Source organism: Dendropsophus ebraccatus, chromosome 13 (genome assembly GCF_027789765.1).
Source record: "Dendropsophus ebraccatus isolate aDenEbr1 chromosome 13, aDenEbr1.pat, whole genome shotgun sequence".
NCBI lineage: Eukaryota > Metazoa > Chordata > Amphibia > Anura > Hylidae > Dendropsophus > Dendropsophus ebraccatus.
The window spans coordinates 75,197,268-75,224,643 of record NC_091466.1 but is presented as its reverse complement, the minus strand read 5'-3'; the positions used below and the strand labels follow the sequence as shown (position 1 = coordinate 75,224,643).

The following is a 27,376-nucleotide window of genomic DNA, read 5'->3' as shown; positions in this document are numbered from 1 at the left end:
CTGGAAGAACTGTTGGTCTCTTACTGCATCTGCTCACTTCGGTGGCTAGACTCAACTGAACTGCGTCTCTGACAAGGGTCCTGGCATTATCCATGCCCTGGCTTAGTTTCTGCAGGAACTTGGCTTTTGTTTGTCCTCTCTCCCTAAGAATCAGACTTCAACTGAAGTGTAATTCCTCCACCAGTGAAACTTCTTCTACAGGGCCCTGTAGTATGCTTACCTGTGAGTGGTGGGGATGAGTGTACGCAGAAGAGAGATGATAGGTAGAGAACAAAAGGGTACCTCCTAGTGGTCAGCATAAATCACATGGTATAAATAACATTAACCCATCACCTTCCTTCAGCTGTGCAATCCCCATATACGAAATACTGACACCTAGGGAGGATGCTTAATATACCTCATCCACCACTGAAGTGAGAACTTTTTGACAGGTGCATAGAACAAGAGGAAAACACCAGTGGTGGGACACCTATCCTGTATTATACTCCAGAGCTGCACTCACTATTCTGCTGGTGGGGTCACTGTGTACATACAATACTTATCCTGTACTGCTGCTAATGGAGTAAAATACAGGATGTAACTCCGGATCAGTAATATGTGTACACAGTGACCCCACCAGCAGAATAGTGAGTGCTGCTCTGGAGGATACTACAGGATGTAACTCAGGATCAGTAATGTAATGTATGTACACAGTGACCCCACCAGCAGAATAGTGAGTGCAGCTCTGGAGTATAATGCAGGATGTAACTCCGGTTCAGTAATGTATGTACACAGTGACCCCACCAGCAGAATAGTGAGTGCAGCTCTGGAGGATACTACAGGATGTATCTTGGAGTCAGTACAGGATAAGTATACACACATGTACTTAGGAGTCTTTCAGTCTACACTTGAGCAGGTTTGCATATGCATTTTGTTACTTCCACTGCTCTATATATCTCATGCTGCTCCTGGGTTACAGCCTGTATTAGCTCCAGGAGCTATATTCAGAATACTGCTGGTTGCTGCTTGAACCAGTTGACCCTTTAGTGGACACTTGTAGTAAAGTTTAGGTTTTTATACTTCAGGTTATTCTGTACAATTAGAATGCAGATCTGCAGCCTCTGAACCAGCAGGGGTTATCGATTACTATTCACACTGTATTCTGGATGCAGCTCTGGATCCTAAAGGGCAGAAGTCTTGCCAGGAAATATTTTTACCATTGCGCAACTGGGATCTCATTATACTGGGGCGTCGGAGACGTATGAAGGTCTTTATTCTCCCATTCAGGATTTTATTCCCTGCAGTGTTTTCTGTCGTGTCATGGTAAGACTCTCTCGCGTGGCCTTGCCGGATGGGCATTCTGGAAGTTGATGAACCTGATAGGAAAGTAGAAGTGTGTGGCTGAGGCACATGACTGGTCCCATATAGGTAATCTCATGAAAATATACTTCGTAGTTGTTTTTTTCAGAACTTTTTGACCTTTTAAAAACTTTGCCAGCTGAGTGCTGATTGGTTGTTTGGCATTGGCTCATCCCTAGTTTTGGCAATCCTTATAATACCATCAGTGTGGGGTCTGACTTATCCCCCCCCCCCCCATCACTTTAAAGATCCACACAACCCCTTTTAGTCACCACTAATAGGTAGTTGTTCATGGAACCTACTATTTTTATATTCTGGTGTGAATATTTTGGTAGACCATCTGTGAGGTTCTCTATATAGAGGGAATTAAAGAGATTATCCCTTGTAAGTCTATGTGGCTTCTATTATAGGTCCCATTGAGAGTGGGGACGATCATGCATCTTGTGATCAGTGGGGTCACCAGCAGTTGGGCTGCTGGATAGTTGATGATTTTTAATCCACCACCCTTCTATGCTTGTATTCCAGCACTGAGCCAAGTATATAAATCATGTGGGGGGAGAGAGGAGGCATGCATGCTGCAGCTCAGCCAAGCCTCTAAACCTCTTGAGATTAGAAGTAAAACATGACTTTATAACTTTGCTATGTGAAATATAATATTTTATCCCCCTATCAGCTCCTTGCTCCTGTCTGCATAAATGCATGATGATTAGATTCCCATGAATTCCCATTGTTTTCTAGCTATAAATTTTGCAATATTAACTTCTAATGCTGAATACAAATCAGCATGACTCTGGATCTTACAGCGGTGCTCCTCGTTTCCCCCTGCGGAAAGTGTAAGAAGCCGGTCCCATTGCTGGTAAGAGTTATTTTTCCATTTGAGGAACCAGGAAAACTGTGCTCCTTTTGTGGATGAAGAACAGCGGAAATCCATCTCCCCTTCCTCTCTGGAAAAAACAAGTTCATCTCTGCGGAGGTGACCGTGCTCCAGGTAGCAGGCAGACACTGACTGGTCTCATGACTTCTCCCTGGTACACGGGTATACGCTGTAGATATTGTACCAAGTCCAAGGATATAGCCAAGTGCTATATTCTGAATTAAGGGAAGACAAAAGGGGACACTAAGTTACTAAAAGGTGGAGAGTACTATAAAGCAGATTGTGCCGCTGCTAGGGGGTCCTAACCTCTAAGCTATTATTAAAAATGCTATGCAGGTTCCATTCTCTATAGCAATGATCTTCAGCTAATGCCCAACTACATTCCTAGCATGCCCTGACATCCTGCTAGGAGTTATACTTCTGCAACAGCTGGAGCTGAACTACATGGTAATAATAGAGAAACTTCCAGCGCTTGGAAGAAGTAATAGAGCAACTTGAAGCGCTTGGGCCCTAATGCACACTTTGCAACCAAGCCAGGTATTATTCTAATAACCTGCTTCCTCTCTACCCTCTAAAGCTATGTCCTATATTGTTAGCAAATAGGAGGTTGGGGATTGGCCCAAGGATTATGGAAGGCATGTGGGGGCCAAAACAAGTGCCAGACCCCTTTTGTGCTGTGCAGCATAACCTGGCACAAACAGCTGGTGCCCATAATGGAATAGCTAAGTTAAACTGGGTTAGTTAGCAAAGACTTCAGAAGAAGGATTTAGAGGTAGTGTTGTTTAAAATGAGTCACCAGTAGGGCAAGCAAATCATATGCTGGGCTATATATATAGAGTACTCATTTACAAGTCTCCACTGATTGCCCTGTGTTTTGAGACTCTTAACTGAGGCTCCACGGATCCCTTCTTTGCATATTCATACATTATATATATATATATATATATATATATATATATATATATATATATATAATGTATGTCTAATGGTATGCTGGGCTGTATAGCTAGAGGTATAACCAGTAGGAAGAAGGAAATTGTGATCCCGCTGTATAGAGCTCTAGGCATCACATTTGGAATACTGTGTCCAGTTCTGGAGAGTTCACCATTAGAAAAAAGAGGGGTATTCCCTTATTGCAATGTAGCACTGGAGGCAGTCTCTACCTTCTGGACAAAAAAAGTTTGTAGATAGGGTGGTAAAAATTTGGGGACTATGATGTGTGTGGCGGTTCTGTCGGGATCACTCTCAGTTGCATAGTACCATAGCTGAATTTTTCAGTAGAATAAAACTTTTTTCAAAATTTTTGTAAATGGGTTTTTTTTTTTTTTTTTTTTTTAATTGTCTAAACACAACCTTTTTGTGTTCCATGAAAATTCAAACTTGACCCGAACAGGCTTGAACAGGAAGACTACACGAATGTAAACTGTACCCGGAGAACAAGGCAAACCGATCCGGAAACCATCATTTGTGGATGTTTATGTCAGACTGGCAGAACATTCATTGTTTATTACTCGCAGCTTCACTGAAACAATGGTTTGTAAAGCTCAGTCTTGGCCCGTGAGCTGCCGGTGCTCCGAACAGTCAAGCATCCGTTGGCTCATCATGCCTGAGGCCAGCCATGTTGTTGGCTGATACTTTGTTATATTTTTTAGCCATGTTGTTGGCTGATACTTTGGTTTATTTTTGGGATGTTCCCCATAGTTTCTTGCATATGAAAGATCTGTCTACTCTTGTCAATCCAAGATGTGCAACTTTGGTTATAATTTATTCTAGATTGGAAAGGCCCAAGTTCCTGGTGCACTGTGCAAAGCCTATATGAGGGTCACCCCACAAAGCTAAGCCAATCTATGGAAGGATTCGGGGAAAGTCTGCCATCAGTCTTTAGTCTTTGTTCCACTTTTCAAGTGTTTTTTTTGTTTCCTTGGAGAAGCCTGGATGAGAATCTGTATGGTTTTTATTCGAGACTTCTTGAAGGAATCGATTTTGTAATCGACTACTAATTCATTAGATTTGGGTTCAGTGAATCTTTTTGTAAATTTGTTGAGCGCTTCCACCAGAACATCATGTACTATTGTCATCTTTTCTAACCATTGGGCTCATGGAAGACTGCAACCTCTGTACCCCCTGTTGTAGCCAAGAGAGTGCCAACAAGCCTAAGGGTCCTATGACACGGGACAATTATTGTGGGAAAAACTGCTATGTTGTTCAAATTTAAATAATCATTTTGTGATGATCCGATCACTAACGAGAAATTGACATACTGTTGACATCATCCAGTGAGTTTCTATGTAATACAATTAAAGGCCCTATTACACAATGCATTATTGGCCGATTATCAGCCATTACGGCAGGTAATCACAATGTCAGCTGATCGTTGTCTTTTAACATGTTGATAGACAAGCGACACTATAGCAACGATATGCTGCAGTGGCTCCATGTAATAGGAGTGGTGATAGCAGACTGTCACTATCTCCTATGGGCTGCCCGGATGATCTTACGATTGCCCGGACAGCCCCCCTACAGCTCTCCCTGGTCCCTCCAGCACTTACCTTTTCACTGTCGGCGTGTGTAATAGCGCCAACAGCAAGCAGGGAACAAGGAGCAAGCGAGGGCTAATTTGACAGGTTGGCGCTCGCTTGCCCCCACAGATCGCCCCGTGTAATAGGGGCTTTAGTTTGCTGGTACAAGATCTCTTTCTAGGCAGAGATCGATCCTTCCTTTATCTCCATATGACCCAGTCAAGTTTTCGAATTGGTGCCACCTTTTTAGAATTCCGTCTCGAAGTTTGCTGCCCATATGGTGCTGATGCCATTTAGCCTTGTATATACCGCACCGTGTTTCCGCCTCTAAGGATGAGTTGTGTATACAGTAGATGATGAGTTGTGTACACAGTATATCTGCCACGTCCATGGGTAACCTTAAGTATAGCGACCTGTGGAGATGCGCATTCCAGCCTAAAAGGCAAACCATGATCAGAAGAGTGAAGAGGAGGATGTCAAGAGATGTCGGAACTTCAGAGGTAGAATACTTAAAAGTAGAGAGAATACTTGTGCCCGTGTTTTGACTACTTGGTCTTTGCACCACCTATTGCCCACCAGTTTCGGGTGACCCGTCCTAAAGGGTGACACAAGTCCCAGACCTTGTTACCTGGGATGAGCAGAGTGGTCACAGTTCTCTGATTACTACCACACTGCGAGAGAGAGGCTTGGGCTTCTAGCAACTTTGCTCTATCCGGATAAGTTCCTTTACTTCTTTGTGGACACTGTCCTGCACTGTGTTCCTCTTGACCACAGCATGGGTTAGGATGATTCCTGACTTGTCCTCTCTAGTAGTGACTTAACACTGCATAGTGTGTAGTAGAGTTGCTTGAAGTGAAACTGTGCCTAGATACATGTGCTGTACGTCTAGACCACAACTTAGACTGGGGACCTGGCAGGAGCCAGAGCCCAACTTGACTGCTGTAGGAAGCGTCCTAGCGTGCGTCCTTCCTCCACAAAATCCAAGGCAAAAGACCCCACACTTCCTCCACCCATGTGACTTCCTTCCTACAGCACATGTAAACTGTGCTGTGAGTGGGTGAGGAGTGCGTGTAAAGAAGTTAAGAGAGAGATGATAGGTTAAGAGAAGAAAGAACTCTCATTGGTGTACAGATCCATGTGGTACATAAGCAAACAATAACCCACTAGTTACTACAGCTGTCTAATATCTAGATATAAACACATAACCATGACATCTAGTGGTAGAACTCTGGTACTGCTACATTACCACTTACACTTTTAAGTACAGGCTTAATGTTGACTTAGTAAATGCAGGCATCATTTACATGAACATATTGAAAGGGCTTACAGGGGTGGTAAAACATGTCTGCTTCCTTAAAAACCTCTAAATAGCACCACACCTTTGTGCACATGATAGATGGGGGTCATAGTGGTCTTGGGGTTGGGTGTAGACATAACTTAAGAGCCACCAAGCCAAGAGCTTCATGATTTGAGAAGACCCTGGAGACAACGGGATGGGTGGTCCCTCTGTTGCACATGTGATGACCTCATTTGACCATGGTGACATCACTATCGATGAAATAGGAGCATGTAGCGATGGTTCTGAACCGCAATGCAAACGCTATACTGAGGTCCTTATTATATTCCTGGTGCCTTAGGGCTGAGGGTCTGGGTGCAGCTTCTCCCACCCTAGTTATGCCCCTCTATATACCGTTCTGTTGTAGATGAATAGCTGCATCTCCCCAGGGACTGAGTGGGGCCGAGGCTGCCGCTGACGTTGCAGGACTACAAATGTTCTAATGAATCATGGGAAATATATTTCATTAACAGCTGTAGCCGAGGGCCCATCCCGGCTTTATAGATAAAAATGGAAATGCTCTTCTGCAGGATTTCTTCTCTATTCAACGTTTCCTCCCTTCTTACATCATGGATTGGAAAAAAAAAAAAGTTGGCATGCTTCTCGTGTCTGCAGAGTCACTGCTGAAATATTTTAGTTTTTAAAGGGCTGGAGAGGTGTAAAGTGAAGCTTTTGGGCCTCAATGTAAATAATGTGAGAGGGCCCCCACCTATAACGCAGGCCTCCCTGACGCTTCCGTTTTGTTTGCTGAGTGACCATAGGCGGTGGTGAAGAAGCTCCTTACTACTGTGCAAAAGGGGTACTCCGGTAAAAATGTTTTACTTTTTTAATAAACTTGTGCCTGCAGGGCATACAGCAGCTGGTAAGTACTGGAAGACTGGAGATTTTTAAAAGTAAGTAAATTAAAAATCTGTCTAACTTTCTGACACCAGTTATTTTGAAGGGCTTTTGTCCACCAGAATACCATTTTAAAGGAGAAGTCCAGCAGACCTCTGCCGAGGATGGGGAGAATCAAAAAAATAACATGCTCTTACCTCCCCCGCTCCAATGCTGGTTGCCACATCCAGTCCCCCGGCAGCTTCATATGGAGTTGCGACCTAGGTGGTGATGTGTCTCGTCCACTCATCCAGTCAGCGGCCGTAGTGGGGTCCCGCCACCATGCAGCCACCGGCGCTGGAGTCAAGGAGGTCAGAGTGTGGGAGGTCAGAGTGTGGTGTCCCACCACTGGGTGCTGTCTATGGCACCTCAGTAAGTCACTCCCTCAAGTGGGTGTTTTCCCTACTAGGTATCATCACTGTCTCTAGTCAAGCTATTGCACAGTTGAAGGAGTGGAAGGGTTAAATTGTTTGTAATATGTGCTGCCAAATTTCAGGTGCTAGTTCTTTTCTATCCTATCTCTTTTCTCTCTCTCTCTCTCTCTCACTCTCACACACACACACACACACACACACACACACACACACACACACACTCAGCCCCAACACTCACAGGATGGTTTAGTTTAGCCCCAGTAGGAGGAGTTCGTTTGGTGGAAGGACGAGTGCAGTCTGAGGATAGTATTCAGTGCAAGAGAAAGCAAACACAAACCAGTCTCTGCAGAAGTTAGGCCAGGGCCTGGCTTTGGCCAGGACCTCTGACGGGAACTAAAGACAGCAACTAAAACTTTATTCTCTATTCAAGTAACTAGGATAACTATGCTGTGCTAAGCTCTACTAGGAAGAGAGAAGCCACGTAGGAAACTCCTTCCCCACGACAGAAATCTCTCTAAAATGTAACAAGAGGAACTGACCCCTGTAGGAGAAAGTTACAGTTAAAAGGTCTATGTATCCTACTGCGCAGTGCAAGACTGGGAAAACTCAGTCTGCTACACCCAGATAACCAACGACTTGGGCTTGTATTACCCACTTAGCACAGGTATCCCGCAACTAGGGGGCATAAGGCGGTACGAGTATCTTATCTCTTTTAACTGTACACCTGTTCCAGCAGAGTACAATTACTACTTTGGGCAGGGCTCCTCTGGCAACTCTCTCTCTCAGCACCTACACATGATCCTATTCTCGGGTTATTTTCTCTTTCTGTGAGTGGCTGTACCAACAAGTCCAGGCTACCGTAACAAGTGCCCAATTGACGACAATCTCCTCCAAAGGTTACCGACCATAGTGGCAGCCAACGGCAATTAAGATCCTCATCACTAAAGCATGTTATTTCTTTTATCCTCCTCCTCCCTGCCACTTGTGAAAAAGAGAGGTCTGTCTGGACTTCTCCTTTAAGGGCCATATGACACTGACGTGTGTGTGTGTGTGCGTATATGTGTTTTTGTTAGCTGTAATGCGTCATGATGCTCTTTGGTTGGTTGACCTGTCGCCATGTTGATCCAGCCTTGGACATTGTTGTAACCTGCAGCTGTGTCCGAAGACCGTAATCTCATTGAGCTGTATGGTTTTCGTTATCGCTCCTGAGACGTTGGCGAGGTATCTGGACGTGTTTGTTGTTCGCCGTCTGACGCTCTTTGCTCGGAGGGACCCGTGTGCTCGCCTGCATAGGAAGTTGAATTTGGTTGCTATGGCAACACAGCATCCACTGTTCAATGTTGCTATAGGTTGTTGCTTAGCAGTATTTCCAGACTCTCTTCCATCATTCCTTCATCTCGGGCAGTGGTTGCCTAAAAAAATTTCAGGCCCAGGGATGAGTAACCTTTGGCCTTCCAGCTGTTGGAAAACTACAACTCCCACCATGCCTGGACAGCCAACGGCTGTCCAGGCATGATGGGAATTGTAGTGTTGCAACAGCTGGAGGGCCGAAAGTTCCCTATCCCCAATTTAGGTCATTGTCATTACTACAAGTTAACTTTTTTGTTAATTACAAGACCGTCTTAAAATCTGTAAAGTCAACAAGCGTTGCCGGCACTTGACCGTCCGGTCGCAGATTGCTGACCTTTCCAATCCCTGTCCGTTGTATCTCCATTCTAAGTGGGATCGTGATCTAAAAGTGAAAGAATGTGGCCGACCAGCGTCATTTGGGATCCTGTGAGGCTGTACGGAAACTCTGCATTCTTAAGTCCTGCGTGTGCGGTGTGCCAGCACATTCTTACGCTGTGAGATACCAGAGGCGGCGATTTCTATGGAATACTCCGGAGAGTTGAGGCTGAAAATAAATTACTATCGAAAGTTTCATTCTGTCTTTTCCACGGATGTTTTTACCAGTGGAAAATGTTGCTTCAAACATTCATTTGTTCGGAGGGAAGAATAGATGTGTACAGAGGGAGGGGGATCACAACTGAGTATTTTTTTAGGTCGATCATTCTCTAAAATAGAAGTGAAGTCACCCGCGACTCCGCCCGGTGAGGATGGAGGAGTTGGCAAACACTGGACGTAAATGTTTAGGGAGGACATCCAGGTCTTCATTGGTTTACAATATGTTCAAGTTGTAAGAGCCCTGACATTGGCGCTTGTTGTGTTTCTTCTTCAGCACCTGGACCTCCTGTTCATACGGGGACATGGTTTTGGCCACAATCGGCCTTAAGGTTTGTCCAGTTCTGTTATAGGATCATAGGGTATTCACAAATGACCTGTAGTCTGACCACCTTCAGCCCTCTAGTTGCAGGCAACCCATCCTAGGTGGGTAATCCGAGAGCCAGTCCTTGTTATCTGGGCTAAGCAGACTCCCAAGACTTCCCAGTTGAGTTGTCTTGCACTGCGCAGTGGAATACGTAGACTTTCCGTACCTTTATTCCACTGGGGTCAGTTTCTATGACTGTTGCGGTAACTGCCCTGCACTTTTACAGAGGTTCCTGGCGTGGACAAGGTTATCCCTGTGTGGTTTCTCTCCCCCTGTAGAGTTCTAGAACTACATAGTGGTTCTGGGCTCTTAAGGAAGAACTGTGGCTTGCTTGTTTAGTTGTGTCCCTGTCAGACTCATTCCAGACGACAACCTACTACACTAACTAACCCATCCCACCAGGAACTAATGGTGCGTTAACACATACAGATTTGTCTGACAGATCTTTGAAGCCAAACCCCGGAACAGACTATATACAGGGAAAGGAAAGACTGAGATTGCTCCTCTTTTCAAATCCATTCTTGGCTTTGGCTTCAAAGATCTGTCAGATAAATCTGTCTGTGTAAACGCACCCTAAGTCCTAACTACAGGTGTCTGTCTAACTCTGCCTGTGATTGGTGGGACTGAGTGTGTGTAGAGAGAGAGAAGAAGAAGAAAGGAGGGAAAAGCACCTGCACCTGTGAGTGGGTAAAGCACAACATGTGACACACAATAGTTAACCCTTGGAAGACTTCAGCTGTGCATAGAAATAAGTTACAAACACAGTAGTGACACCTAGTGGGAAAAAAACACTAACTGCAGTGGATACCTCATCCCACTTGTGTGAACCCGAGGGAGTTACCTTACTCGAGTGCAATAGAAACTTAGGGGCCCGTACTGGGTCACAACACACTTTCCCCTAGGTAAGGGATGCACACTCACCCGGCCGTCCACATGATGGAGAATGTGACCCATCAGACCTGGAGCCTTCTTCCATTGTTCAATGCCTGATGATTATTGTTGACACCTGCCGGGAAGGACAGAAGTCACGTGGGCTCTGACTGATGTGGGGGACCCCTTATACAGTGAGCTGCCATATCCTGAGGGATCTGACTACTTTGTCATAGCCGGGAGAACATTTTTCACCAGTTTTCTCTACGGCAGCTCCTCTGTGGAATCGGACCAGACGGACTAGCCTTGAGCGCCCACACATCGATAAGTCTTGGGCCCCTCATGACCCTGACCCTGGTCACCACTTTTCTTGCTGCTCTGGAGATTACCTGTGTTGGCATACCCCAGTGATACACTGTCAGTGGTTTCCCTGAGCTTATAATGGAAAACAGCAGGTATGGGGAGTGGGATTACAACTTTTGTGAAGTTTTTGGAAGTGCCAAATGCCACACTGTCCCACCGACTGGACCTCTCAGAGCGGAGCATATCCCTGTAAGTGGATGAGGAAAGCGTGGCTGTATCTCTTGATTTAGCAGGTGCATGATGGGTGCACCAAAAATATCTCCCCTGCAGGATCAGTTCCAAAGATCCTGGGGAGAGGAATGTGTGTTCCTTAGTATATCTGACATGTCAAAAGCTAAGAGGCAGCCGGGTGTTATAACAAGGTGCACTTACAACAGGGGGTAGTCTTCACTAATTCCTTAAAGGAAAAAAAAAAATTCAAATCTACAGATCTATAAATCACTTCTATTTAAAAAATCTCCAGTCTTCCTGTACTTATCAGCTACTGTATGTCTTGGAGGAAGTGGTGTATTCTCTCCAGTCTGACACAGTGCTCTCTACTGCCACCTCTGTCCGTGTCAGGAACTGTCCAGAGCAGCAGCAATCCCCATAGAAAACCACTCCTGCTCTGGACAGTTCCTGACATGGACAGAGGTGGCAGCAGAGAGAACTGTGTCAGACTGGAAAGTATACACCACTTCCTGCACGACATACAGCAGCTGAGAAGTACTGGAAGACTGGAGATTTTTAAATAGAAGTAAATTACAAATCTGTATAACTGTAATTGAAACCAATTTATTAAATTAAAATTAAAAACAAATCTCCATCTAGATAATCATGAAGGATGATTTATTGAAAAGTTAACAATACGCATATAGGGGGAAATTTATCAAACATGGTGTAAAGTTAAACTGGCTCAGTTGCAGGCCCTCTGCAGGGTCGGGAGCGCTGTCTCCGTTGCCGGGCCTCTGCTGGGTCGGGAGCGCTGTCTCAGTTGCAGGGCCTGTGCAGGGTCGGGAGCGCTGTCTCCACTGCCGGGCCTCTGCAGGGTCAGGAGCGCTGTCTCAGTTGCAGGGCCTCTGCAGGGTCGGGAGCGCTGTCTCCACTGCCGGGCCTCTGCAGGGTCGGGAGCCCTGTCTCCGTTGCCGGGCCTCTGCAGGGTCGGGAGCGCTGTCTCCGTTGCCGGGCCTCTGCTGGGTCGGGAGCGCTGTCTCCGTTGCCGGGCCTCCTGCAGGGTCGGGAGCGCTGTCTCCGTTGCCGGGCCTCTGCTGGGTCGGGAGCGCTGTCTCTGTTGCCGGGCCTCCTGCAGGGTCGGGAGTGCTGTCTCCGTTGCCGGGCCTCTGCAGGGTTGGGGGCGCTGTCAGAATGAACCCCTGTAGACCTGATGCTCCCATCGTTGCCATATTCAGCTGACTCGCATTAAAACCTGCTTTGTCCGCCAGTGACTCACTGAGGTTTTCCACAGAATGTCACTCAGTTTTGTCTACTTTTCCCTGTTTTTGTTGTCGTCTGTGGGTGTTTTTCCATCCTGAGCTCACCAGAAAAACAGAGAAAATCTGGAAGCTGCGTTTTTAGCCGAGATTTGCATTGGCAGGTTAAAAGAGAAGTATTATGCTCTGGAAAAAAAAGATTCCTCCATTTAGCTGCGAGAGACGTAGGGCAGCCAAATCCTACTGACGGCTCAAATTTAGCCGGGGTTACTGCAGTTTGTGGAGACTGTCCCTTAGCTAAACGGAGTGCTCAGTCATACGGCAGAGACATGGATAGGCCGGTCACATGGACGCTCGTGGGAGACATTTTATTTTTGGAGGGACGGTGAGAATAAAACACTTTTGTGATATTTATAACTCTTTATATACTCCTGTAGCATTGATGTGACTACAATGCTGATCTGTATCAATGTCAATGGGTCATTAGGTTCTTTTCACACCCTGTTCCACTGCCATATACACTAAATGTATCCATAGGGCACCATACATCTGACAGGCCTATAGTTTGTATAGAGCCCTTGGGTGACGTACCATATGCCTGTACATTGGGGAAATCTTCTTAACATATACCTGTGACTTCGTTCTGAACTGTGATGTAAACAGAGCCTTAGGCCTAGTATGTCTAGGGATCCAACATGGTTGCCATCCGGTGAACCGTGCCCATTTAGCTTATGGGGCATCAGATGCAACTGGTCCAGCTTGTTCCATCTAGTGCTGCCATGTGGGATGGCGCCAGATGTATGCTAGTCCATAGACTTTTATTGCTTTTAAGCCGAGTTGTCAACATGCAGGAGGATACTATGTCTAATAAGATCTACCTTTAGGGAAAATGATGGTGCTCTTAACCCCATTCCACCATGAAAGGCAGGTGCCTTTAGCTATGTCGATTGTAGTTTGGGAAAGGCCTGACGTGTCGAGCCGCCTGTGGCCACCTTGGCTAGTGTAAGAACCCCAATATTTTTGTGGCCAGTCCGTGACTTTATGAAGGGTTGCCATCCCTGGACCTTGTGAATTGGCATCGCACTCTGCACAATAAGGCATACCCCATTGTTCCTATTAGTCTGGTTATAACGTTACCACCAGGTTGTAGCTTGGGTAAGTGGTTTCCCCCCCCTCTCTCTCTCCCGAGCTGTTTACAGGCAGAATCTTCTAGTCTTGGAATCATCATCGTCTTCTCCGCCTGATTGTTGTACCTCTTGAATGTTCCAGATTTGTCTGTACGTTACATCAGTCTCCATTGATTATATTACCATCTGTCCGCTCCAGCTACTTTTGGAGCCAACGTTGTGGGTGTTCACTTGACATGTTGTGTTTTTCATACGTCAATATTTATTCCTGAAAACTTCTGTTGCGATTGCATCCACGCGTTTTGGGATTTTGTTGGATCGCCACGGGAACGCCTAACTCTGCCACTTGCCAGTATTTTTTTAGGGAGATAAGTGGAGTACAATGTTGTCTAGAATATATACAACACCCATGCAATACTGCTGAATGGTGTCTATGTAATTGCATAAAGCAGTACCAAATTATTACCTAAATAGTATTACAAGTAGCATCATTACATAAGTGGGAGCAGAATGGTGGACGTCCAAGCGTTGTTACCCCTTTTGCCCACCTCATTTTGAGGATCTATATATTAAAAATACAAAAAAAAACAAAACAAAAAAACAACCTCTGTCTTCAATTAACCCTTCAGAGTCAGCGACAGGTGGTGATGTTGCTCTCACTATCTAAGCCCCGCCCCATTCCCTGTGTTCTGTCTTGGTCTCTCTTCTGCCAGAGATGGAGTCACCCTTGAGTCAGCAGTTTTGAGAGAAGGGAGACGCCTTGTTTAGTAGAGGGAAGTTGTTTGAAATAATAGGGACCATTTAAGGACAAGATAGGCCATGGAGCTGAAGCACCAGGATGTTGCTGACTGGTGGAAAGTCATAATGTCACAACAGTCTATTATGTACCACCACAATATACAGTATAAAATATACAACCTATGTATAAACAAAAATAAAAAGCCATGCAATATTTTTTTATATTTGTTTTAGAGGTTATTATACTTTTTTGAGTATTTGCCTTCCTTTGCTTTCTATGGTCATAAAAAGTTGGTTGATTTTATTTTCCTGTTTTTTCTTTCAGCAATCATTAACCAGTGGCAACAGGAATCCAAGGACACGGTGATCTCTCAGCTTTTAACCCACCTGCCTTTACTAAAGCCTGGGAACATGGACGCAAAGGTGGAGTACATGAAGCTGCTGCCCAAACTATTGGCCCATTCGATAGAACACAACCAGCACATAGAAGAGAGCCGTCAATTGTTGTCGTACGCTTTGATACACCCGGCCACGTCACTGGACGACAGGAGCGCTTTGGCAATGTGGTTGAATCACTTAGAGGACCGTACGTCGGGGAACTTTGGTACCCAAGGACGATGTCGATCAGACTCTTTGGATTATGGGCAAATGCATTACTACCACCAAAGACAGAACTCGGATGATAAACTGAACGGCTGGCCGAACTCTCGTGACTCCGGGATCTGCGTCAGTTCCTCCAACTGGCAGGACAAGAATGCGAGCTGTGAGAACGGACATTTGCCCCTGTACCCTTCTTCCTCTGTCCCTACAACCATCAATGCTATTGGAACAAACACAAGCACAAGTAAGTCGGCTCCTTTTGCTTTATTTATATGTCGAATGTATAAAAAAAGCTGTTTAAAATTAGTTAAAACTCAATACTGGGATCAGACTACATAGGGTTGATTTGTAGTCTGTAACCATGGAAACAAATGTAAACAGTTTGTAAAATTGCTACCAAAATGTCTGTTTACTTCCTTCCCTATGAAGGTCTCCTTTTTTGCTGTCCATGGCACTAGTCTGTAACCTGTGTTTCTTTATCTGTTAAAAAACTACCACTCCCAGCATGTCTGATGGTATTTGGCTGTCAGGGCATGCTGGGAATGGTAGTTTTGCAACAGCTGGAGAGTCACATGTTGGCGACCACTGGTCTGAGAGGGAATAGAATAACCCATGACTGCAGTGATCAGACTACATTGGGTTTGTTTGTAGTCTGTAACCAGGGAAATGTATATAACTGCATAGTAGCTGTGTGCACAAAATAGTAGGGGATGATTTGTAAATTGCTACACACATTGGGGTAGATTTATGAAAGGGTGTAAATATACACCTGGTGTAAACTGCCAACATCAAACAATCACAGCTCAGCTTCCAGTTCTGGTAAAATATAAGAGGAGCTGTGATTGGTTGCTGTGGGCAGTTTACACCAGGTGTATATTTACACCCTTTCATAAATCTCCCCCATTGTGACTATAGTCTGGACTCTCACACATGTTACTCCCTCCCATTTGTCTCCTCTTTGGCTGGCTATGGCACTTGTCCCCAAACTGTGGCCCTCAAGCTGTTTTAGGACTACAAAGCTGTCAGGACTTACTGGAAGTTGTATTTTTGCAAGAGCTGCAGGACGTTGGTCACCAAACTGTGGATAAGTTAATAGAAGAGGAAATGGAGTAATGCATGACTGCAGGGATCAGACTACATGGAATTTGTTTGCAGTCTGTAACTATGGAAACATATAGGGCTGTATCGCAACTGTATGCAGTGGTGGACAATTTCTACAATTTTCTGGGTACAGGCTGATCCGGGGATCACTTATGATTCCCTTTAATGAACCTCTAATTCTACTGCCTACATTACTGGTCCCCAAATTGTACCTTTTCAGCTGTTGTAAAAAAGACTATTGCACCCAGCATGTCTTGACAGCCAAATGCTGACTGACCAGTCATCCCCAATCTATCAGCTGTTAGAAAATTACCATTGTCAGCATGCCCTGACAGCTAAAGGGGCAAAACTGGGAGTAGAGTAACACATGACGGCAGTTATCAGACTACACAAGGTTTGTTTGTAGTCTGTAACCATGGAGACGTATACTTTTGCATTGGAGTCACATGCACAAAGCGTTAAGGAGTTAAATTTAAAGTATAGGATGGGAGCAAAAACAGTTTGCAAATGTGGGGCCTATATTTATTACATTTCACACCAAATCTTGATACTATGCCTGTGAATATTTTATGATGCAGTTAAAAGTGGACATTTTGGTGGGTGGAATTATGGATGGGGGGAGGGGGAATTATATCTTCTTGCGCGTCCCACCACAGACAGGACAGCCACAAATTGTAGATTGCTTCCTAAATTAGGAACACAAAACAGTTTTTAATTTGATGGTCCTCCATATACTGTATATTGTCACACCCTTCGGGGGCTCGGCCGGGGCGATGACTCTTCAGGGATGATTGATTCCTTTTGGGTCTGGCATTAAATCTCTGCTTTTAGATTCAGTGAACAGTGTGTGGATGAAAGTAAAGGAGAGACGTGTCGTAAATAAAGGTTTCCATTAAGCTCCGGAGAGGCGTCCATGGTGTCTTACCTCCTTGGTTACTGGGATTAGGCTGCGTCTTTGCTCCATCGCTCGCCCCATATTTCAGGCCTAGATTTAATTAGGACGCCGGGAACTGTTTATTGCGCCATTGATAAGCGTATTGGATTGTTCAGTGGGTTTTATGCCTTCTGCGTCTAGTTGGATTTTGCGTTTTTTCGTTTTTATATACTTTGACATCACTATTGACTCATAAAACCAATATATAAATGGCGGAACTTGGAAAAGTATTTGCCCCCTCCTTTTGATTGCAGCGGTTCCTGATAATTGATGGTTCCACCATAAGGGAATGTGCACACGACAGAACACATGTCGCGGATTGCGCAGCTCGGCCCCACTTGTGGACTCCGCTGCTCCCATAGGCTTAATTCTATGGTTTGACAGATTCCGCCGTCTGCCCGAAGAATGGAGCCGCTCATTCTTTTGGCAGACGGCGGAATCTGTCAAACCATAAAATGAAGTCTATGGGAGCTGCGAAGACATGTGTGGCTGCCAGAGTGCGCGAGCAGGTGCAAGCTGCGGATTCTGCGGCAGTTGTTTTCCGTCAGGATTCCATAGTGTGTACACACCGTAAGACATGTCCACAGGATGAATGTATGACAATCAGGACCCCAACTATCTCAAGCACAGGACTTCTGAATCTCCCATCAGAATGAAATGGGGGTCCAGTGCCTTAGTAAATCCGCTGGGATGAATGGGCGTAGGGCTTAATTTGAGACCAGCATACGAATATGTGTATTGGGGTGGAACTCTGTAGAACCTTATACTAGTACATACCATTGAGTTACTATTGAATTTCCTTGAAGATGTCTGTTTTTTTTTTTTTTTTTTTTTAAAAAACAAGCTAAATTTCTAATCCCTTTTGAAAGTCTTTCTCTCTCTGGAGGACCCGCTATGTTCATACATTGCATGGGCATCATGCAATACTTCATTTCCCCTGTGGGAGTGCTGTAGGGAAATGAAACTCTTTACTATTCACATTGTGAGGTTGCATCGGAAGCAATAATCGTAACCAGACTTCTTATAGTTTCATGTATGTTCTGTTCTATTTCCATTGGGGGATTTAACCCATTCCTTCCTGCAGACACCTTGACTGTACGCATGTTCTGAATTTTTGTAAGAAAGAGAAGCAATCTGTGTGGAGTGAGAGTTCAGCTGTGCTTGATATCTTTATATATCGTGCACCATATATGTATTTCTGGAGCTGGAATGGATCAGATTCAGCAAGTAATCCAACAGGTGTCTATGCCTGAGTGCTGCCAGTGCGGCCCTGGAATGATCGCCGTGCTGCCATCCATTCCATGGAATACACTTGCTGCAGTTTTAGCCTTAACCAGTTGAGATCAGGCCGAGCTGTACGCCTCATTCATACAGTTCCTATCCCGACTCTGTAAAGTAAAGGTCCTTTGGTTTCTCTAATGAACACAATGATATCACAGTAGTGAAAGTGCACAGGGATATTACAGAGGGGGGATAGTAAGTATGCACACAGTGACAACAGTTATGTGAAGAGTGCACACAATGATGCCACAGTACAGGAAGCATGCATACATTGATGTCTTAGTACAAGAAGCATGCATACAATGATGTCATAGTACAGGAAGCATGCATACATTGATGTCTTAGTACAAGAAGCATGCATACAATGATGTCACCCTACAGGAAGCATACACACAATGATGTCACCGTACAGGAAGCATGCACACAATGATGCCACGGTACAGGAAGCATGCACACAATGATGTCACAGTACAGGAAGCATACACACAATGATGCCACGGTACAGGAAGCATGCACACAATGATGGCATGGTACAGGAAGCATGCACATAATGTTATAGTATAGGAAGCATGCATTGCACGCAATGATGTCACGGTACAGGAAGCATGCACGCAATGATGCCACGGTACAGGAAGCATGCACACAATGATGCCACGTACAGGAAGCATGCACACAATGATGTCATGGTACAGGAAGCATGCACATAATGTTATAGTACAGGAAGCATGCATACAATGATGTCACGGTACAGGAAGCATGCACACAATGATGCCACGGTACAGGAAGCATGCACACAATGATGCCTTGGTACAGGAAGCATGCACACAATGATGCCTTGGTACAGGAAGCATGCACACAATGATGTCACCGTACAGGAAGCATGCATGCAATTATGTCATGGTACAGGAAGCATGCACACAATTATGTCATTGTACATGTACTGTGTAATAAACACCGGCCCAGATTGGAGCGCGGACTGGGTAATGTATGCACCGGGCCACAGGGGGTTAAGGGGGCTGCTGCTTACCTACTCGCAGCGGGATGAAAATTCCGCTGCGAGTATGAAATTCCATTGAAACTGACAGGAGGGGAATCACAGTGGATTTAGATTTATTTTATTTTTTTTAGATTCTCAGAATACCTTTAAAGAATGCCTCAAGTAATTGTATAAAAACTTTAAAGGGTTTGTTCAGAATTAGAATAAGGGAACCCCTTAGGCATTAAACAGCAACAACGCCACTCTTGTCTATGGGCTGTGTATGGCATTGTAGTTGAAGTGGAACTCCGGATAAGAAAGATTGAACCCTGTTCAATCTAAGCTTGTTAGTATTGAGTTTCTAGGAGATGAACTGGGCCGTTTGAATCCTCATTTCCTGGTCCACTCTGTCTCCACTCCTCTGTCCTCTCCCCTCCCTTCTGAGACAGAGGTCACATGATCTCTGCCTCATCTGTTTTTAGGCAAGCTGTAATGTCTCATCTATAACCCTGCCTACTACTGACATCACGCAGTGATCATTTGGTCAAAAGCAGGGACACAACAGCCTTTCCTGAGTAGTATAGGGGAAAGGAGACATTGTTTCATCTGTCTTTCTCTAATCTATCTATGTAGATAGCAGAAGTAGTTCAAGCCAGTGGTGGGCAGATGCTACAAGACAGAGGAGGGGACTTGGCAGTTTGCTCTGAGGTGCAATGCATGCTGGGAGATGTAGTTTCCTGGCCGGGTGCCATGATGTAAAATGGGGATCATTTGTAAAAGTTTTAATCTGGGGCTAGGGGCAGTGTAGACAAGTGGGAAAGGTGTCAAACAATTGGTGGGGATAAATAAGTGTACTTATATGCTTTTTTGCATTTTTTTAATGGGATCCCCTTTATGGAGTTCCCCTTTAAGCCCAAATAATATAAATGCATACATAGCCCAATAGTGGTATGGTTTATTGGGTAGTCCCCGTTATTTTAACGCCCCAAAAAAACCTTTTAATCAATCAACCTCAGGTGCCAGGATTTCTACTATATGTAGCACCTTATTAAAGGGGTTGTCCAGGTTTAGAAAAACATGGCCGCTTTCTTCCATAAACGATGCCACTCTTGTCCTCAGTTTGGCTGGGGTATTGCAGCTTGGTTCCATTGAAGTGAATGGAGCTGAATTGCAATACCACACAAAACCTGGGGACAGGTGTGGTGTTGTTTTTAAAGGAAAGTAGCCATAATATCCCCATACTGCACAACCCGTGATACTTGTACGCTTATGCTGTTGCTGGATTTTTTTTCAGTAACATTTCCTTATTTCTCAGTTCTCTCAGGCCAGACACATCACAGCCCCCTGAAAAGATCGGTGTCCCTCACCCCGCCCATGAATGTGCCAAACCAGCCGCTGGGACACGGGTGGATGTCTCATGAAGATTTGAGAGCTCGAGGATCCCAGGGGGTTTCATCTGATCATGCCCCCCTGTCCCCACAAAGCAGCATAGCCTCCTCGGGGAGTGGTGGAAGCGAGCACTTAGAAGACCCCTCCTCTGCGCGTAATACATTCCAAGATGAAGGAAGCGGCATGAAAGGTGAGTGTGGCCGGACGCCGGGGGAAGGGGGGACATTCATCTTGTACCCATTGTAGGAACTCGGAATGGTGAAGCTATAGGGGTCACAGGGGTTGCAGCTGTGACTGGGCCCAAAAATCAGAGAGGGCCCAGAGGTTCCCCTCACCCCTACTTATACCTGTCTGGCCCAATGCAGCACCAATCCTCAGCAGTATCTGAAGGTCTGTGCAGCAGCAATAACAGGAGCAGAGGTGTCACACAGGCTAGAGGTCAGAAAAGCGTCATAAGACTATGGGGGCCGCACAAGTACATAAAACTACGGGGACCGCACAGGTACATAAAACTACGGGGACCGCACAGGTACATAAAACTACGGGGACCGCACAGGTACATAAAACTACGGGGACCGCACAGGTACATAAAACTACGGGGACCGCACAGGTACATAAAACTACGGGGACCGCACAGGTACATAAAACTACGGGGACCGCACAGGTACATAAAACTACGGGGACCGCACAGGTACATAAAACTACGGGGACCGCACAGGTACATAAGACTACGGGGGCGCACAGGTACATAAAACTACGGGGACCGCACAGGTACATAAAACTACGGGGGCGCACAGGTACATGCATCTACAGGGGGTCACGTAGGTACATAAAACTATAGGGGGCACACAGGTAGATAAGTCTACAGGGGCCGCACAGGAACATGAGACTACAGGGGGCCACACATGTACATAAAACTACGGTGGCCGCACAGGTACATGAGTCTACAAGGGGTCACATAGGTACAAAAGACTACAGGGGACACGCATGTACACGAGTCTACAGGGGGCCGCACAGGTACATAAGACTACGGGGCGCACAGGTACATAAGACTACGGGGCCGCACAGGTACGCGTGGCTACAGGGGGCTGCACAGGTACGCGTGGCTACAGGGGGCTGCACAGGTACGCGTGGCTACAGGGGGCTGCACAGGTACGCGTGGCTACAGGGGGCTGCACAGGTACGCGTGGCTACAGGGGGGGGCGCACAGGTACACGACTGTGCAAGGGGGCGGCACATATATGTGAGTCTACAGGGGCCTGCACCATCAGACTGCAGTGTAAAGCATGGGGAAAAGTCAGTGCATTGGCCTCAGCTTGTGATAATTTGAAGTCATGGTGGTGGGGATACGTTATAAGACCCCAGGGAGGGGACACAATGTAGTCCCTTATAGCAGGGTGTGGGCGCAGGGCAGATGTGGTGCAGCAATGCAGAGAAACTGCAGAAGGGTGCATCAGGCTTGGCAGTGTAATATGCCATCAAAGCAGCATAGGAAAGCACTAGCCAGGCGCCCCCTCCCCCGCTCCAGCCGCACATGTACATAGCATCTTTTTCATCTGCGCCTTTTTATCCGCACTTCTTGGGGGCTCAGTTATTTGTTATTGACAGCTGCAAAAATTTCATGTCCCCTGAATGACCCGGGCTGCGAGGAGACGTGGGGTAAGGACTCCGGGGAGGAGCCATGTTTGCTGTAAAGAATACCCTGGCAGCTGGGGGAAGTTGTGCCGTACGCAATCTGAAAATTAAACTAATGGCTTCTAGCTGCGAGGGCTACATTTACTCTTATTGAACGTTTCCAGAATGCTGGGAGCTAGAAGGGTTGGGGGGGGAGGCAGACGAGGACAGCCGCTGCAGAAATCTCTACAGAACGCCAGAAATATCATTGATTCCGCCTCCGATGGGTTTTATTTTTTTTAGATTGGTTTATTATTTTCAGTTGTTTTGATTCATTTATTATGTGTCAGACATTCCCCATCTCTCACATATTAGATGAGTCTCCTCTCTGAGCCCTATGATAGCGGAATCCACACACCCGGCCCTATAGGTACATATGTATACATATATGTCCACACCCTGAGGCCCTGGACGTGTATCCACCCTACCCAACATGTCCCAATCAATAACCTGTGCCTCATATTCCTACAGCACTGCCCGAGCTACATGTATGGGGTAGGAGGTTAGAACATTCAGTGTTGCATATGTGTATATATATAATGAAAATTGTTGGTGTGTGTGAAAAGAAATAAAAAATATAAAAAATTGGATGGAGATATGTTTACATTCAGTTATTGTAGATCTGCTTGAAGTTTGTTCCAAGCATCTACTACTCTTTTAGCATCTTGTCGTCTTATTGGAGAAGTATGTCCATAAGGCAGATTTCTGACACTAGTGGGGACCAGCACTGGCATCCATTGTATGATGGAAGGTAGAGCATTGTATTAGATCTGTCACATGGTGGACACTAGAGATGAGAAAAGCTTTGTTAGCTCTGGAGTCAGCTTTCCAGGCTGTGAACTCTGTGCTGCTCCTACCCGGGTGCCGGGAAAAGCTGGATCCAGTCATAGAAAAGTGGGAGAAGTTCCCAGGACAGGATCCAGCTTTTCCAGGCACTCAGAGAGGGGCAGCACAGAGTTTAAAGGCAGCCGGCTGCTAAGGCCACTAGGTGTCTCTCTTTCCTAAAATCTGCTGATCACTGCCTATTGTTAGGGGAAATCTGTCTGTAGCAGAAACAAAGAAAACAGGGGGCAGGGCTTAAACTATGGCTGTGTGCACAGAGGAGGGGGAGAGAGGGACATGTCTGTTCTATGATTGATCTGCATCTCAGTCACAATAGTTTCAGTGCTTGGTGTAACCCCTTCCTTGCTGTGCTGCTGCAGTTTTTCATTTCTTCTTGCATAACTCCTTGCAAAGCCAGTGCATCAGTAACCCGTTCTATATTAAATTATTGCACAGTAAATCGTCCTCTATACTGCAGTGCCAGCCTGTATTGTGCATCCTTACAAGCACTAAAGGCCCTATTCTATGGAATGATTATCGGCTGTTACGGCCAATAATAGTCCCGTGGAATAAAAGGCAACAATCATCCGACTTTGTTCATGTCTTGGAATAGGGGCTGCCTGAACGATCTAGCAAACACCCCCCCCCCCCCCCCCCCCCCCCGCTCGCTGCAGCCGCATGGAACGAGGAGCAAATGAGCGCTAATAGCGCTCGTTTTCTCCTCACTGTCGGCCCGTGGAATAGGGCCTTCAGTCATGGCATAGCAGAGAGGAGTAGATGTTGTGCTATAATTGGACAGGCATCTAAGGGTCCTATTACATGGAGCCATTTTTTACGACTAACGATAATGATTAACCTGAAATCGTTCACCATATTAAACAGAACGATAACTGTTAGTTACCATCGTTACTACGATCGTTATTGCGATAGTTACTATGATCATTTTTTCCTTGTGATCCCAGCAAAACAATGAACAATGTGCAATTACACTGAACGATTAGTGAAAAAATGCGGAACTTAAGCGAACGAACGTGGAATTACAGCGAACGATTAACGATAATTTTAGATTCAGATCTAAAGGCTCTATTCCACGGAACAATTATCAGCCGATATTGGCCGTTACGGACGATAATTGTCCCGTGGAATAGGAGGCAACGATATTGTTCATGTTGGCTGATCGTTGAAGTAGTTTGTCTTTCAACATGTTGAAAGACAAACGACTTATATAGCAGCAATTTGCTGCCGTCTCTCCGTGTAATAGGAGCCGCTGCTATATCCTATGGGCTGCCCGGGACGATCAGCGATCGCCCAGGCAGCTCCCCTCGGCCCTCTCCGGACTCACCCGCTCGCTGCTGCTGGGTGGAATAGCGGCGGCAGCGAGCGGGGAACGAAGAGCAAACGAGCGCTAATAGGGCCTTAAATCAACCATCAACAACAAACGATTTTTCGATCTTGCTTGCAATTACACAGAACAATTATCGTTTACATTCGAACGATATAGAGATTTTTATTTTTTTTTGCACGATAATTGTCCCATGTAATAGGGCCCTAAGAGAGGAAGCCCTGTGTGTGTACTACTGGCTACTCATCTTGTGAAATGACTGATGCCCTGTAATTCTACCTCTTGTCTTTCAGATGTGCCGGCATGGCTCAAAAGTCTTCGTTTGCACAAATACGCCGCTCTGTTTTCTCAGATGACATACGAGGAAATGATGTCCCTCAATGAGTGTCAGCTGGAGGCACAGGTACTTGTTCAGTTTTTTGTATTTTACTTAGGGCAAGTTCACATGCGGCAAAAAATATCTGCAAATGGAAATTGGTTCCGTTCATATGAAAGGGAATATTTCCAATGGTGCAGAATTTTCAGCAACAAATCTGCTGCATGTGAATTTGCCTATCAAGGAGGAGATCCCCCCCCTACTACAACCCCTAGCCCTAGGACATGATGGAAGTTGTGGTTTTGCATTGATAGAGAGCCCCAGGATGGAGGCCGCTGCTTTATAATGTGGTTTGTGCAATGCTGTGTGATGGTTTCCTGCCGGGTCATGTGGCCGGTATGATGTGGTGCCTTTGTTTGTATAGACGGTAATACTGCAGTAATAACCAGATTATTTCAGGTCTGGACTTCTTCATAGGCGACGGGTATGGCTGCTACTTTTTCTGTATAATAAAATCTTATCCTTCTGTGCAAGGTCCCAAGGCCGAAAAAAGTGAAATGGTGCCAGTCCATAGTCTTTGCTGATCACTAAAGCGGTGGTTGTCTGGGGGGGAGTAATTCTTTCCGTGGAACAGATACCCCAGTGATGAGCAGATTTTAGGTGGTTCTAGCATCTGTAGCTTGTATAGTCTGCCTGTGAGTTCAGTGGAAGTCTGACTATGTGAGAATAGCTTTGGGCAGCCAACTGTGCCGAAAACCAGGTTGTGCTTGGTTAGGGTGGTGGTGGTGGTTGATTTGGGGAGAGATGATGGGGGTGTTAGTTTAGGAGGGTGGTGGTGGTTGGTTGGTTTTGGTGGTGGTTATGGTTGGTTTTGATGGTGGTGGTTTGTATGATGGCGGTGATTGCTCTGGATGGTTTTGGTTGACGGTGGTGATTGCTCTGGTTGGTTTTTGTGATGGTGGTAATTGCTCTGGGTGGTTTTGGTTGATGGTGGTGATTGCTCTGGTTGGTTTAGGTGGTGATGGCGATTGTTCTGGTTCTTTGGGTGGTGGTTGTGAATGGTTTGTTTGGTGGTGATTGCGTTGGTTAGTTTGGGAAGTGATGGTGATTCCTCTTGTTGGTTTGGGTGATGTGGTGATTGTTCGGGTTTGTGTGATGGTTGTGGATGGTTTGGGTGTTGGTGGTGATTGCTCTGGTTGGTTTGGGTGTTGGTGGTGATTGCTATGGTTGGTTTGGGTGATGGTGGTGACTCATCTGGTTGGTTTGGGTGTGATTGTGGTTGGTTTGGGTGATGGTCATGGTTGGTTTTGGTGGTGGAGATGTTCATTTTTAATTATGTTTGCTTTTTTTTTACATTTCTCATTTCAGAACGTCACAAAAGGTGCTCGGCACAAAATAGTCATCAGTATCCAGAAGCTGAAAGAGCGGCACATTCTCCTGAAATCCTTGGAAAGGGTGAGTGTGACTGGTGGCTCCTGATCCCTCCTGTACAACTAATGGAAGTAGAGGTGTGCAACTATAACCTCATGTATTTTACATTGAACAGGACATCCTAGAAGGGGGTAACCTGCGGGGTCCTCTTCAGGAGCTGCACCAGATGATTCTTACACCAATCAAAGCGTATTCCGCACAAAACTCCACCGCAGAAAACCACAACCGGGAGCAGGGATCTCAGCCTTCGTTACTAGGCACTGAGGGTCAAGGGTCAGAGAACAAAGATGCTGCCTCTGGTGGGATTCAACAGCACCATATGGGCAGCCTGGAGGGAGAGAGTGGGGGCATCCCTTTACCTGAAGGGGATCTTCCAGGACAGTTCACAAGGGTGATGGGTAAAGGTAAGTTTGTTGCTGGAATCTACGCTGGCTGTTTGAATGTACATTAGAGCGGGCTTTATGTAAGATACAGGCGTAAGTCAATGGCGTCAATAGTAATGATCCCGTCCATTTCTGACTCGGATTTATCACCTGGCATTTCTCTGTTCTTCCAGTCTGTACTCAGCTCCTGGTGTCCAGACCGGATGAAGAAAACATCAGTTCCTATCTGCAGCTGATCGACAAATGCCTTATACATGAAGTAAGTGACGTCTGGGGAGAAGAAGTAAGGGAAAATGGATAGGAGACTTCTTTCTTTTCAACTTTTTTTTGGACAGGACTAGAGTTGAGCGAACTTCGAGCATGCTTTGGGCTCCTCAGAATCCATGTGGCACTTATTACTGGTGGCTGCAGAAGTTGGATGCAGCCGCCTGGAAAACATGGAAACAGCCTATGGCCTATGCCAGTATCCATATTTTCCAGGACTCCTGCATCCAAGTTCAGCAGCCACCACTAAGCAAATGCCGCACACTCTGATTTGGACGAACTCGAAGTTCACGCAACTCTAGACATGACTACTGATCCCCAAAAGGTGTCGGCCACGATGCTCCCAGTATGGCTTGGTGCCAGTCATTGTGCCCCGATATATGGTAGAAATTCATCAGACATGGGAGATAGGGAGTAGAGATCTGGACCATATGCGCCTATAACACCTGCTCCTTATCTTCTTATGCAATATCTATCTGTCATGATACTGTCGGTGGTTCAGTAATTGCAGAAGGAGGCAGTGGCAGAAAGAACATGTACTTTGCAAGCAGCCGAGAAACCATCTGGCCCCTACTGATATCACAGAACCACCTCACTGGTAATCTTGAGTAAAAGGTCATGTAGGCCCCAGTTTTCCCAAGGGTCCCCATAGGCCCCCATTTTCACAACGATTCCCCGGCTTTTTATGTTCCCAAGGTCCCCATAGGCCCCCATTCTTACATGGGTCACCA

At 45.8% G+C, this 27,376-nt stretch overlaps 2 protein-coding genes across 4 annotated transcripts in view; one reads left to right on the top strand and one right to left on the bottom strand.

Moving 5' to 3' along the window:
* The window catches only part of GMFB (glia maturation factor beta), a 129,530-nt gene that overhangs the window by 78,780 nt on the left and 23,374 nt on the right, over positions 1–27,376 (bottom strand). The window lies entirely within an intron of this gene.
* The window catches only part of SAMD4A (sterile alpha motif domain containing 4A), a 57,105-nt gene that overhangs the window by 21,690 nt on the left and 8,039 nt on the right, over positions 1–27,376 (top strand). The window contains exons 2-7 of one of the 2 annotated variants that reach the window (XM_069950615.1): positions 14,458–14,976; positions 20,340–20,603; positions 24,545–24,654; positions 25,936–26,022; positions 26,114–26,402; positions 26,555–26,640. In XM_069950615.1, the coding sequence (XP_069806716.1) occupies positions 14,458–14,976; positions 20,340–20,603; positions 24,545–24,654; positions 25,936–26,022; positions 26,114–26,402; positions 26,555–26,640 (1,355 nt within the window). The remainder of the gene's footprint in view (positions 1–14,457; positions 14,977–20,339; positions 20,604–24,544; positions 24,655–25,935; positions 26,023–26,113; positions 26,403–26,554; positions 26,641–27,376) is intronic. The other variant, XM_069950617.1, reaches the window with a different exon arrangement.